The sequence below is a fragment of the Choloepus didactylus genome, chromosome 18, assembly GCF_015220235.1.
Source record: "Choloepus didactylus isolate mChoDid1 chromosome 18, mChoDid1.pri, whole genome shotgun sequence".
In the NCBI taxonomy this organism is placed as follows: domain Eukaryota; kingdom Metazoa; phylum Chordata; class Mammalia; order Pilosa; family Megalonychidae; genus Choloepus; species Choloepus didactylus.
In genome coordinates, this window is record NC_051324.1 from 36,395,942 (window position 1) to 36,410,506 (window position 14,565).

General features: G+C 42.2%; 1 protein-coding gene across 1 annotated transcript in view; it reads left to right on the forward strand.

The window, feature by feature from the left end:
• Positions 1-3,962: 3,962 nt before the first annotated feature.
• Positions 3,963-14,565, forward strand: part of LOC119514727 — a 37,185-nt gene continuing 26,582 nt past the window's right edge. Inside the window, exon 1 of the mRNA XM_037810487.1 lies at positions 3,963-4,323. Within this exon, the coding sequence (XP_037666415.1) occupies positions 3,963-4,323 (361 nt within the window). The remainder of the gene's footprint in view (positions 4,324-14,565) is intronic.

The window sequence follows — 14,565 nt, forward strand, 5'->3', positions numbered from 1 at the left end:
TTCTTGTTTGTGGGCTCTCCACTAATAGACTCAACTGGAGCTAGAAGACAAGGGAAGCTGTTGATAAACCCATTCAGGCCAACTTCTGGGAAAGAGAGGCATGAAAGTGGATCTGGAGGAACAGATGGAAGACATCCAGGACCTGAGTTTAAATCTTTGCTCAGTACCTACCAGCTGTGTGATCTTCAACAAGTCACATAACTCAGTTCTTTCGGCTATAAAACAGAAGTGATACTCATTACCTCTCAGGCTGTATGTAGTAAGCAAAGAGCGAAAGGGGGTAATAATGCCACCTATGAAGTGCTTGTGGAGCACCTAGTTCAGAGAAAGGGCTCAGTATCTGGTAGGTGGTAGTAGTAAGTAGAATTGCTGCTATGCCTCTGACTTTATGCCCCAGCTCTAACAACTGAACTTCTGAGGACTTTTTTTTTAATTATTTAATTTTGTTTATAATCAGAGATGTTAAAGGTTTACAGAAAAATCATGTAAAAATTTCAGCATTCCCAGATATCCTCTACTGTTGACACTTTGCATTAGTGTAGTACTTCTGTTACAACTGATGAAAGAATGCTAAAATTGTACTATTAACTATGGTCCATGGTTTGCATTAGGTGTATGCCAGTTGCCCCCAGTATCTCACTCCTGATCACTGGATCCAAGTCATTTTCATTGTGCCAGAGGCCCTGCCTTATTTGCTTAATCCTGGAGCGTCCTAGAAATAGCACCTTAATGCATGCTTGCAGGTAACCATGGAAACTGGCTGCCTTCATCAGGTGACTAAAAGCAAGCTGTTTATAGCCTGATGATGATCGATGATGGGAAGGGATAAGAACAAAGACTTTTCTGAGCCCGATTAAGCAAATCCATGCTCCAGACTTGGGGTTGAATATTTTGATCTCTCAACAGTTAGTGCCCAACTCTACACTGGAGACCTTCTGCTCTGAGCCTGAATGCTCGCTGTACAAAGCAGGGTTGGAGATCCCTGCAGCCCTCTTCCTGTTGGCTTTCAACGAGCTCTGCATACCTCACAAGCTCTGCAGGAGCCATTTTCACTGATAAGCTCCCTGCAGCTCCACCTCCTCTGAGGCCTTGGTTCAGGAAACCAGGACTAGATATGCCAGAAACAGAAGGGACTCTGTCTACAAATTTAAAGGGAGAAGATATAGATGAGGAAATGCCACACAATAACACCTGCCCTGTTTCTAAATATTAACTCTTCTTGAATTTCTTGCCACTGGGCTACTTTCCTATCAGGATGCCCCTGATTTTCTTGGTTGCATCTTTCATGCTTCGACACCTAGTCTTGCCACTCTACATGCTCGCCTTCAGCAATCTACTTCCATCTCCAGTTCTCACCCATGGGTAGACATTTCTGTATATCTACCTATTTCCAGTATTTATTCTGTATGTCTGAGTAACTTCCTCTTAGAACTGGCCTTACCCGAGGAGTGCAAGTAATTCAGGTCCTGCTTCTTTAGCTGTGCCCCACCCTCTGTGGAAGTGGGGCCAAACCCAGCTAGGTCCTAAGAGAAGACAGCAATAGCTGAAGTTCATGGAAACAGGGGCAATAAATAGGCATCTTAGAACCCAACAGGCAAGGTTCAGAGCCAGATAGAAGAATATCTGCAAAATAGCACAAGCAAGCAGAGTTGCAGACTAAACTTGTGGGTTTAAGGGTGTTCATTCTTGTCACTGTTTCCCACTGCTCCCTTGGTTTGGATGGTCCAAACCCACAAGGGTGGACTATGGCCATACAAAGATCTGCAGGTGATTCTGACCCAGAGTAAAGCAGGACAAAATCTGGTCAGCAGTATGATCGTGGTTAGACATGAACTTTGCTTGCTAAGCTTCAATTTCTGTGTGCATAAAATGGGACCCATAACAAGATTTATCTTATGCGATTTTTATGATGATTGAATGAGCTCATGGCCTTAACCCAGTGCTTGGTATTCAATACATATTAACTATGGTGACCGCAATGACCATCTACAAACATTCTACTGCCTCCACAAAGTTCTACTACGTAGTTTCTAGGTATGACAGACAGAACTACTGTTCCTTTCTTCTTGAAATGATGTATCTACACAAAATTACACAGACTCTTGGGGAAATGCTGGCTATTCTTTGGACTATTTCTAATCAGTAGCTATAGCTGGGTTATGACCATTGATCCTGGACAGGAGCTCTCAATTTGCAGTCTACTCTACTATTTTAAGTGACTTTTCTGGCATGAGCAGGATATGTCATCTTTTCCTCTCTCCCCAGGGAAAGAAGGAATTTATGGGTGCCTGAGATTTCAACACTAGGCTCGAACTAGGTCCTCTGAATGCCAACCAATTATCCTACATGCTTCCTAACTTAGCTCAAAAATACCCACACACTTACAAACAGGGTCAGGAGAACCTGATCATCTTGAAAAGATAATTTCCTCAGATGAGAAGTGAACCATATAAGTAGTCATTATGTGTATCCCCTCCTGCCCCCCTCCTCAGAAGCCAAAGTGTGCTTTAATGTATTTTAGGAACTAAAGTTCAAAATGTGAATTTCCTGTGTAGAGAAACATAATCTGTCAGAAGGCACTTAGGGAACGGCACAGCTGACATCTTAAATATGTTCAAAGATCTGTCCTTGGCCCTCCTTTCTGTTTCCCCAGACAGTGTCATTCAAGCTCTGGTTGGTGATGGGGGAGCAGTCCCCCACCTGTGGCTGCAAGCTTGCCCCATCTCCGGAGGGCTGGGCTCTCTTGGTTTCTACTGCCTACTGGAAGATCCACTTGTGACATCATGGAATCAGCAGATCTCAGAGGAAAGTGATCAATTCTACTCTTCCAGTCAACCCTACCTCCTTACGTCTTGCCCTGGGACCCCTTTTTCCATTAATGACACTACCATCCTGCTGGTCATCTAGGCTTGAATCTGCTATATTAGAGATTCTTAGCCTTTTGGGAAGTCTCAGACACCTTTGAGAACTGGCTGGAAGTTATGGACTCTCTCCCCAGAAAAAGAAACATGTGGCTATTCGCACAAATATTTGCTTAAAATTTCAGGGGGTCTTCAGGCTTCCCCTAGCTAAGCAATTTTGATTCCCCTCTTCTACTTCCTATTAAGACCTGCTCAAAAACCTTCAGTGGCTTCCCACAATCAGTAAAGCAAGTCCATATTCCTTAAGGGGTTCCTTAGAGTATACCCTGATTTGAGCACATCCTATCTTTCTAAAATAAGTGGGCTAGATAGAAAGTAGATTGGTTGTTGCCTGTGGCTGGTCTTGGTGTGTGGGAATTGGGGTGACAGCTAGGGAGTGTGGGGTTTCTTTTTGGGATGATGAAAAATGTTCTGCAATTAGATAGCAGTGATGGCCACACAATTAATATACTAAGAAGCACTGAACTGTACGTTGTACAGTAAAGGAGTAAATTTTATGATTTTCCAATAGCATTTCACTAAGCAAACAACAACAACAACAACTCTGAGGCCTCTCTGACAAGGCACCCCCAACCCCCATACCCTGCATGCTGGGAGTGCCCAGCCTGGGAAGAGCTGGTCTCCCTCTCAAATGCACACTTACGGCCCACCGAGTCTCCGGACAGAGACCCGGACAGAATCAGATGTTTGGTACAGACTCCTGCCCTTGCAGATAAAACCAAGTGGGAAGAGAAAGCTCAGCAAGCAATCAGGAGGGGCCCTGTTTTTTTCCAACAGACCACAGTGGGGACTGCTGTGGCTGGTGCAGCTGAGAACAAGTGGATGGGGACAATACCATCCCCCCAGACCCTCCTGTCCCCAGCATCACACATATTCTCTTGGGTGTCCCCCCCAGCTGGGCACCCAGGAGTCCGTCCTGGTCTGGAACTCGAAGGAGGCCAGGAGGCAGATGGGCTGGATGTGCCTATTGTAGACAATGGAGGAGACCAGGTTCACCAGGGCGAGGTCATAGGATAAAGACCCCCTGAAGTGGGGTTCAGAATGATTTCCTGCACATGGCAACGGTTGTGTAGGCCCGCAGATTCCGGACTGACGGTCTTCCAGTCAGGTCGCCAAACTGAGCTGTCTACCCTCTGGGATCAATGGACCTTTGGGAACAGTGCGCGGCCCGAGCACGCGGCAGTGGCTGAGCAGGGGCGCTGCGTGCACGTGACCTTGCCGCCCCACCCCCCAACCCCGCCCTGGCCCGCGCTTGCGCACGGAGTCCTTGCCTCGCACTCCGCGCGACTGGACACTCGGGTGGCGGCACAGCGCCGACAGCAGCGAGGCGTCCTCGAACCCGGCTTTTGCCCGGAGCACCCGTGGCCTCCTTTGACATCACTCTATCTCGAAGCTCTACAAAGCAAGTATTGTTACTCAATCATTTGCTTATCTGCTGTTTCCCCCAGTAGATTATAAACCCCTGAGAGCAGAAACCCGCTTGGTTTTGTTCACAGTAGAAATTTTTGAATAATGAATCAGCAACTTTTCCTGGAGGTTTTTGTGTAATGGAGGTGTCTAATAGGCACTGCTGTTGGTCGGTGCCTGCTGCCGTATCTCTGCGGGCTCTTCTGTCACAGAGCCCCTTCCTCACCTCCTCACTTCCCGGAGTCCCAAGGCCGCCAGAACTCGTATCTCTGAGGCTTGCCCCAAGGCAGTAAATAGCATTTCTCCTGGGAACAACTTGTCCCTCAGGGAAGATCCCAGTTTACTGGATTCTGCAGAATTCTCCTTTCCTTCTATGCCCTAGGTCTTGCCTTTCATAAGCAGAAATCAATGATTTTTCCTAAAACAAAGAAAATGTGTAGCATCCCCTGTGATGTAGAAACTTTTTTTTTTTTTAAATACTGGAAGAATTTTTTTCCTTCCCATGACATTCTTAGGATTGTTTCCCATCTCGCAAGGCCGGAGAACAGGGGCCAGTATGAAGTCTACCTTTTCCACAAGGTCTTTCCTAATTTTCCCAGGCAGAAATGACTCTTTTCCTGAACTTCAATTGTATTTTTTCTGTATTTGTCTTATGACACTTACTGCTTTCTATATTGTGGTATATTTCTTTATATACATGTCTTATCTCCCCTATAAAATATTAATTTCCTTGAGGTTAAGATCTGTATTTGTATATTTCACAAAGCCTTGCAAACAGTGGGTGTTGGCAAACATTTATTTAGCAATTTGTATGTTTGGGATCCTTCAGGTACATTATCTCATTAATCCAGTGAGGTACACACTGGACTGCACCGTGAATAAATAGAGGTCACTCAGAGTACAGATCATGGCACTGGACTTCGAATTCAGTCCTTTCTATTTCCATAGCCCAAGTTCTTAGGTGTTCAGTGGTGAGACTGTGCTAGGGACGAGTGAGCTCCTAGTTCCAAAGAAGCTAAAGATGCTGGGGCAAGTCAGCCCCTCCACATACAGCCCCAACAGCTGCTACACCTATTCCAGCCCCTTACTTAGCCTCCAAAAGAGTAGAGTATGGAATAATAGAATTTGCAGGCAGAGGTATTTTATGACATGTAGTGTTCTTACTGTTTAGCCATTATAATGCAAAACAGCAGTTTTACAAGATGTTTTAGGTTTTATTTTTATCATGACTTTCTTATTAAGTGCCAAACTTGGTCCTAAGAGCTGTACATGCATTATCTCATTTCATCTTTACAACAGCCCTGAGACATCAAGGTTGAATTAGATAAAAAAACTAAAGCTTAGAGAGATTAAGGAATTGTTCCCACCTAGTAAAGAATATCTATTAAATGGAACCCAGGTCTATCAAGAATTCCAGAGTTTTAACTCCTATGCTGTAGTGACTACCCATGAAGTTGTAGTCCACCATAATCTTTATCTAAAGAGCTCATGTGATGAACTTTAAAAGATCCAGTTAAATCTATCAGCAGTCCCTAGCATAGTGCTTTGTACAGAGAAACAGAATTGAATTTAAAGGTGCTGACAAATGTCTTTAATTATAGATATCAATGTGATAGACCACAAACATACTGAAAAAGGCAGAGTTGACTTTTTATTAACACTGTGAAAAAGAACTGAAGTCCTGTCCTAATTCGTCTGAGTTTTCTATTTCCTGTAACAAAGCAGAACTCATAAAATTAGGATCCCGAGGTGAGAATGTGTTTTCCTCTCGCTAAGAGCATGAATGAGTTCGATGTTGTCATTGCTGTTTGAGACAAGTAGTCAGGTAGGTACGTCTGCCTCACAAACAGTCTCCTTCTGAACAGTTTCCCTCCTGGGAACGGGGCAGACAGCCTCAGCTACCTGCTATGGATCCCCACTGGATTCCCAGCTGCTAACACAGTTCCAGGCACATAGGAGGCTCATAGTAAATCTTTCTTGAAGGTCAGTGCACTGTTCTGAGAGAATTCTCAGTGTTCTGGGACAGGAGAAGGGAATTAGCCTTCATTTGGCCATAGATGTGAGGGTCTATTTTTGAACTCTCAATTCGATTACATTGATCAATATGTGTATTTGTATGCCAGTACCATGCTGTTTTGACCACTGTAGCTTTGTAATATGCTTTGAAGTAAGAAAGTGTGAGTCCTCCAATTTCATTCTTCTTTTTCAAGATGTTTTTGGCTATTTGGAGCCCCTTACCCTTCCAAATAAAGTTGAGAAATGGCTTTTCCATTTCTGCAAAGTAGGTTGTTGGAATTTTGATTGGGATTGTGTTGAATCTGTAAATCAATTTGGGTAGAATTGACATCTAAATGATATTCAGTCTTCCAATCCATGAACACAGACTATCCTTCCATTTATTTAGGTCTTCTTTGATTTCTTTTTTAGCAATGTTTTGTAGTTTTCTATATACAAGTCCTTTACATCCTTGGTTAAATTCATTCCTAGATATTTGATTATTTTAGTTGCTATTGTAATTGGAATTTTTTTCTTGATTTCCTCCTCAGATTGCTCATTACTAGTGTGTAGAAACACTAGTGATTTTTTGGGCATATACAATGATAATTTGGTGTGATATGTAATATGTGTTTGGCGTGGGATGAGGGACTGGGGTTATGCAAAGTTTCATTTAGAACTTGCAACAGGTATTATAATCTCCTTTTTTAAAAACTAGGATTTTTTTACTGTATTACTTTTTTTAACAGCTTTATTGAGAAAACTCACATACCATAAAATTTAACTTTTTAATATGTACAGTTCAGTGGTTTGGGGTTTTTACTTTATTCACAGAATTGTGCAACCACCACTATTATCTACCTCTAGAACATTTTCGTCACCCCCAAAAGGAACCCCGTACCCATTAGCAGTCACTCACCACTCCCCTCTCCCCCAAACCCAAGGCAACCACTAATCTATTTGTCCCTATGGATTTGCCTATTCTGGATATTTCATATAAATGGAATCATACAATATGTGACCTTTTATATCTGACTTCTTTCACTTAGCATAATGTTTTCAAGGTTCATCCGTGTCATAGCATGTATATAATCTCCTTTTCATAGATGAAGAAACCAAGACTCTAGGAAGGTAAATTATTTGTTCAAGGTCACACAGGTGGTGAGTAGCAGTATTAGAATTAAACATCCTGGTTTACGAAGGACTGTCTACTTTTAGCCCTGAAAATCCCAAGTCCTGGGAAACCCCTCAGTCCCAGGCAAACCAGGAAACTTGGCCACCCTAGTGCGATTCAGCCTCAGGTCTGCTGTGAAACAACTGAAAGGGCTGTGTGGAATGAAGAGGTGCAGTATTCTTCAGGTGAAACCAAACCAGTTTTCTTAGAATAGGGTAGAAAATGTGGGCATTACCTCAGTATCCCTTTTATCAATATCTGTGCCCCTGCCATTTATTTATGTTTTCACTTTAATATTCCCTGACTTAAACCCCACTCCTTCTCTACTAGTTTTTCCCATATAAACTCCATGGGACCAGGGATCCGTTCATTCAAGTATCTCAGGTGCCTAAAACAATGTCTGGCTTGTAGTAAGCACTCAAAAATTTTTTACTGAATAATCCTTATATAACATCTAGAATTTACATCAAGATGCCTTGCTAGCACATCTTAATATCTATCAGCAAGTGACTATGAATATTGGTCACAGTAATAATCGTAAAATTCCAAGGCATGGTATGAAGTCCAAGAATTTTTTTCTTTTTCTTTCTTTTTAAAGAAATGTAAACCTCCAAACAAGTTGAAATAATAATACAATAAACACCCTAAAACCTTTACACAGGTTTATCATTTTGCCACATTTGCTTTTACACACACACACATGCATGCCCAGTAGACTTTTTAAAGTAGGATGCTGTGCCAGTTTGAATGTATTATGTCCCCCCAAATGCCATTATCTTTGATGTAATCTTGTGTGGGTGGACCTATCAGTGTTAATTAGACTGTAATTCTTTGAGTGTTTCCATGGAGGCGTGCCCCACCCAACTGCGGGTGATGACTCTGATCGGATAATTTCCACGGAGGTTGTTGGTCCACCCATTGGGTGGGTCTAAATTAAATTACTGGAGCACTATACAAGATCAGACAGAAGGAGCAGGCTGCTACAGCCAAGAGGGACACTTTGAAGAAAGCACAGGAGCTGCAAATGAGAGACAGTTTGAAGACAGCCATTGAAAGCAGATTCTTGCTCCAGAGAAGCTGAGAGAGGACAAATATCCCAAGTGCAACCAAGAGTGACATTTTTGAGGAACTGCAGCCTAGAGAGGAACATCCTGGGAGAAAGCCATTTTGAAACCAGAACTTTGGAGGAAACGCCACTCATGTGCCTTCTCAGCTGACAGAGGTTTTCTGGACACCATTGGCCATCATCCTCCAGTGAAGGTACCTGATTGTTGATGTGTTACCTCGGACACTTGATGGCCTTAAGACTGTAACTGTGTAAGCAAATAAACCCCCTTTTATGGAAGCCAATCCATCTCTGGTGTTTTGCATTCTGGCAGCATTAGCAAACTGGAACAGATGCCTATGTTATGACATGTCACCCCTAAATATCTCGATATGGATCTCCTGAAAAAGGACATTCTCCTAATTAATTGACAATTTAATATACTAACTGTATTCACATTTCTCTAATGGTCTTTAAAATGCCCTTTATAGCGAATTTTTTTCTCTAATCCAAGAGCTAATCAAGATTTACACGTGGTATTTTCTTGCTATCTTCTTAGTGTCTCTTAGTCTAAGAAAAAAAAATCCCACCTTTAAGTGTTTTCCATGACATTGAACATTTCTAAGAATTTAGGCCAGTTGTCTTACAGATATTTCCAAAGTCAGATATTTCCTGATTGTTTTATGTTCAGGTTAAACATTTCCAGCAAGAATTCTGCATAGGAGCTGTTGTATACCGTCTAGTGCATGATATCAGGAGGCCATCCATTGCCCTACCATTGGCAATGCCAAGTTTGATCTCCTTGGCCAGAATTGGATCACATAGTCCCCTTACCTGCAAAGGAATTCACACTTGAGGGAGGCAAAGAAGAAGAAGGCTACAAATAGACTTTTAGTACCCAATCTTCTACATATAAATAGCCAGACTTCTTTACTGACATTTCATAAAAGTGACATCTGAGGAAGTTAACGCAGCCATATAGTATGGATGTCTTCTATTCATAAAGCAAATATTTCTTGAGCATCTACTATGTACTAGTTGCTGTATTTGAATATAAAGATAAATATGTTACACTTCTTCCTTTGCTCTCTTTAGAACATACCTTGAAAGTTCCAAATCTTAAGCCTCTAAGACTCAGAAGTCAAACATGTATGTTTAGCTTTAGATGGCCTCTTGACAACAGTTGCAAATCCATTCAAAACAGAGAGAAATTGAATCACTCCACTGAGATAACTATTTCAGGCAAAAATTCAATGGTCTCCTGTGTAAATGGTTCCCTTTGTGAAAAATGACCCTAAATTAAATTCATTTTCAGACAGCCTCAACAAATTAACCTCAGTAGCTACATAGGACCAGCATCATCTCCAATGTTTATAATAACTTGGGCAGGATAGTTGTGTGATCACTTGTGTTATATTTAAATGATAATAGCTATTTTGGATGTCCTGCTCACAAACATCACTTACAAATCATAGTGATATCCCCCTAATTCCCTGATTTAGTAAGCAGAACATGAACATACACGTTTCCTTAAAGAAATCTGTTGCATTAGGCTGTAAGCTCTCTCATTTAGATCTTCTAGATCAGGAATTGGCAATCTGTGGCTCACAGGCCACATCCAAACGGCTGTCTGTTGCAAGTAAAGTTTCATTGGAGCACAGTCATACCCATTCATTTATGTATTGTTTATGGTTGCTTTTATGGCAGAGCTGAATAGTTGTGTCAGAGACTGTAGGTTCCGCAAAGCCTAAAATACTTACTATCTGGTCCTTTAAAGAAAAAGTTTTATTCACTGATTTATTGAGTGAATACATTCAAGGCTTTCCAGCTGGATGTGAAAAATTAACAAACTAGCTCTTTCTGCAGATTTCTAGGCCAGATAGCCAGTTCTAACAAATCTAAACACAAAGCATTTTTCACTTCCCCAATACATCTGGTATCTGCTCTTTGCTTGTAGTTTGTTATTGTTGATAGAAGACCACATGCCTCACAAGGATCATGTTTGTACTTCAAGATTCCAGAATGGAAATTGCTCTAGATCCAAATTTTCAGAGTTGGCCTCTAGGCTAAATATGTCTCATGTTTTACTTGGCCTACAGAGTGCTGCCATTGTTTGTTTTTTATGAGCCTTAACTGCCATCAGTTAAAAATAAAGGGATTTCACATAATGATCCAGACTTCCAGCTTCTTTTAAAAATTTGGAAGTTCTGCCAGTGTGGGTACACAGTGGGTAGGGCTATAAGTAACAAGAGGCTGAGTAGCTGTTGCCTCCTTAGATGAGGTGAGTGCGCTCCAGTTTTTCCATAGTCCCCATCACTCCCTACAGTCTTAACCCCAGCCCTCCCATTCAGGTATCTCACCTGCCTAACCCTTCCATAGACATTTATATTTAAGATCCCTTACTTGAGAGGAATATTATTTGCTGCAAAGGCCCCTGAACTGCACCACTAGTTGAGAGCTCTACATTTGCTTCATTTTCCTGGCTTGAAAACAGGACTTCCACATCTAAAGACAAAACAGGAAAGGATAATTAAGACTGCGACCTTCCTTCCAGTTAGTATGCCACTTCATTCCCCCACCCCCTCTTTCCTTTTTCAAACAAGCCTGAGGACTCAGCCTGCTTTCCTCTCAGCTATTTAGCTCTCTCCACCCACTCTATCTCCTGGAGTTGTTTCCCTCAAACCCTGAGGTGGTCTCTCCAGTTCCCTGCTCTTTGCTTATCTGGAAAACAAACATATTGGCCTTTTTTGTTTTGGGGGTGGTTTTACTGCTAATGCTACAGAGAAATAGACAGGAAATAACAATAAGGAGGAAATTACGGTGTTTTTAAAAAAAAACCTTAGAATTCTTATAGTCACAGTCCCTGGTCCCCTTAATGAGGTGGCAGTTGGAGATACCCTATTTTTATTCTTTCCTGTTAGACTTTCATGACTGGTGGATTATGTATGAAGGGCCTAAAAATTCTACAATATCCAAATGGTGCCGAAGAATCGTTTTGACAGAAGAGGAACCATTAGATGGCAGCACAGGGCATGTCTTTTCAGGCCTTTCCACAACAGGCGGGCAGACGGGAGGCCCCGAGGAGGTTCTCTGGGAAGGGAGGACTTAGTACCATATCAGGGCAAGCAACTGGACTTCGACCAGTGAGAGGATAAGACCCTCTTTCAGTCACACTGTGCTGTCAGGTGGCCAAGTGTGGAATTCTCGCTTCATACTGTATCCTCTGATATGTTACTAGGGCTGATAGGAATCTTCAGTCCACTACCTTGATTTTACAGAGAAGTAAACCAAAGCCCTGAGAGACTTGACTGAGCTGTCCTTTTTGTTGGCTTCATCCTGGGAGTCCAGACAGTTGCCTTTGTGCTTTCAGTGGTGCCAGCTTATCCTTCTGCTCTGTCCCTCTCAGTTAAAAGGCGTTTGTTGAAATCTATGGGTAAAAACTAATTTTCCTAGTTTGGAGGGTGAAACTAAGAGTAGGTTCTTTGCCTCTGGCAGAGCAGAGTGGGCCTTTACACAGGAAACAGAGACTTACCAGACTCGGGTAAACAAAAGTAAGCTTTATTTCTGTCTCCAGCTACCTGACCCACCTGGGAGAAAGATCAGGGCCCCAAGTCCAGAAGGGGATTTCTCTCTCAGCACTCTGTGCAGGCTCGTTTTTTGGGGCCAGCTGGTGTAATTGTGGTTCTTATCAAGAGTGGCCTAGGATTACGGGGCCAGGCTACCCATACCCAAATAGATTCACTGATCTACTCAGATTACATTGGTAAAATCCATGTAATCCTAGAATTTAAATACAAATTCAAATACAGAATTTAAATACAAATTCAAACAACTGTACTAAAACAAAATCATATCCTTAGGCTTCAATTAATTTAGGGGAAAGTCTCTGATCACAGGGGGGAAAAAAGCCTTATTGCAAAGTAGCATTCACTTGGAGGGAAATTTCAGAAAGGGAATTTTCCCAGTATTTCCAATAGGAAGTCTTTCACAATGTTAGCACGCTGTACTGGGTGTTATAGGGCTTTGCTACTCAAAGTGTGGTCTTTGAACCAGCAGCAATCGCTGGCAGCTGGTTAGAATGCAGATTATTGGAAAGACCCCATTCCTACTGAATCCGCATCTGCATTTTACCAAGATCCTCCGTTGATTTGTATGCAGATGCATGGTTTGAAAAGCACCCAAAGACCCAAAACAACAACAAATAAGCAAAGGCCTCCTCTCCCCCCAAATAGTGCCTACCTCAAGGAGCATGTAGACTGTTTTAGGAACAACTACAAAGTCCCTACCTCAAGGAGCATATAGAACACAAACCACACATGTGAAAAACAACATGAAAATGAACATTAAGAAATATGTCATTAATGTCATGTAAGCTGCCCTAGAACATGTAGAACACGCACATTTTGAGAGATGCAAAGGGAAAACTGCAGTTAAGAGGTCAGCCAGGCCTGTTTTCCCACAGGAGGTGAGATTTTATTTGCCTCTTGCATGAAGTGATAAGCACGTATTAAAGGAAAGGCATGTCAAGTGGACCTATCAGGTTAAACCTGGGGGGAGGCAAATTGTAAAATTCTATGCAGTGACCTACAAATACTTTATGTTATGCATGTCCCCAGCCTTTTATTGGCTCCTTCCAGCTACACACATGTTGCTGTGACTGCACACAGAGTATATATTTTGGTTTAGTCAGTGGTTCTCATGGGAATTCTTCAGATGTGCTCACCAGTATGCAAACTTGTTTTCTTTGGATTCATACAAGACAAGCAGGTCCTTGCCTCTTCCTTTCTTGTGCCATCTGCTGTTTTCTAGCTTTTCTTTTACAGTCAGATAAGAGAAATTCCTAAATTTGGGCACTCCCTCTAAATTGCTAGAGCCTCTCTTAATGGTGATACAAATCTTCTCTGTAAATCTCTTAATCAGATTTCATAAACAATTAGCCCAAGTGCATTGGTAGTTCCTAGATAAAGTTAATCATTCTTGAGGATCAGTAGTTAATATGAAAATGGGGAACTTGCCCTTGTTCCCTTGTCTTTGGGCCTAGAATTAGAAAGCAAAAGTGATTGCACAGAAGGTGAAATCCAGAGTTTCAGTGTTTATTTTCTAAATGAGCTGTTGTGACTGTAACTCTTCACACACATCTCTGACAACCCAAAGAGTTGTCCCAGGGATGAAACAGAGGGGATGAAATGGAGAATGTAAGAGTGCCCCCACTGGGTGCCTGGGGGAAGCATTTAAGGGGAGCCTATCCCTGCAACTTCAGGAAGAGAACTAGAGTCAATTTTGAGGACAGAATACCCATTAATTCAGGGACCCTCCCCCTTGCCCGAGCCCTGTTGTCAGTCGCTAAAATCAGGTCCAACTCCAGGTCTGTAGATTCCTTTGCCCAGCAGCACTGGCAGCAGCCAACCATTCATCCCTGTCGGGGCTGATCAGCAAGCACCTTGTCACCAGCTGCCCAGTGCACCCAGAAAAAAAGCGGTTCCTCAATGCACACAGATAATTTGGGTTGATAGGAATAGCACCAGGGGAAGAGAATGGCATCACCAAATCAATACTTGTGCTTCACAGATTAATGTCTTGTTGCTGGCTCTGAGTTTAGATTCAGGAGGCCACCGCTCCCAGAGAAAGATACTAAATGCAACAGACATTTTTCTCCCAACAACAACAGCAAATTCCCTTTTCATAATGAGGAGTCAACTAGAGAATTGATATATTAAAGAAAAATCCACTGAGCGCATCCATTAACTGTGAATTTTATAATGTTGATGGTGGCACACCTCTAGGAAACAATTGGGTAAGCAGGAGGCAGTTACCTGCTGGGTGTGAATGCTGGTTATCTTTCACCCTTCAGCCAGAGAGCAGGCGCTTCATTTAAACGGATCTCAACATCCTGGGCTTCAAGGAGATTTCCTGGAAAATGTTCGGTATAGTAGAAATGGTTTAACCACTGAATTGAATTTACTTTGGGAGATAAATTTGTGATCATAGAGATTGATAAACTCTATGCAAAAGGAAACAGATTG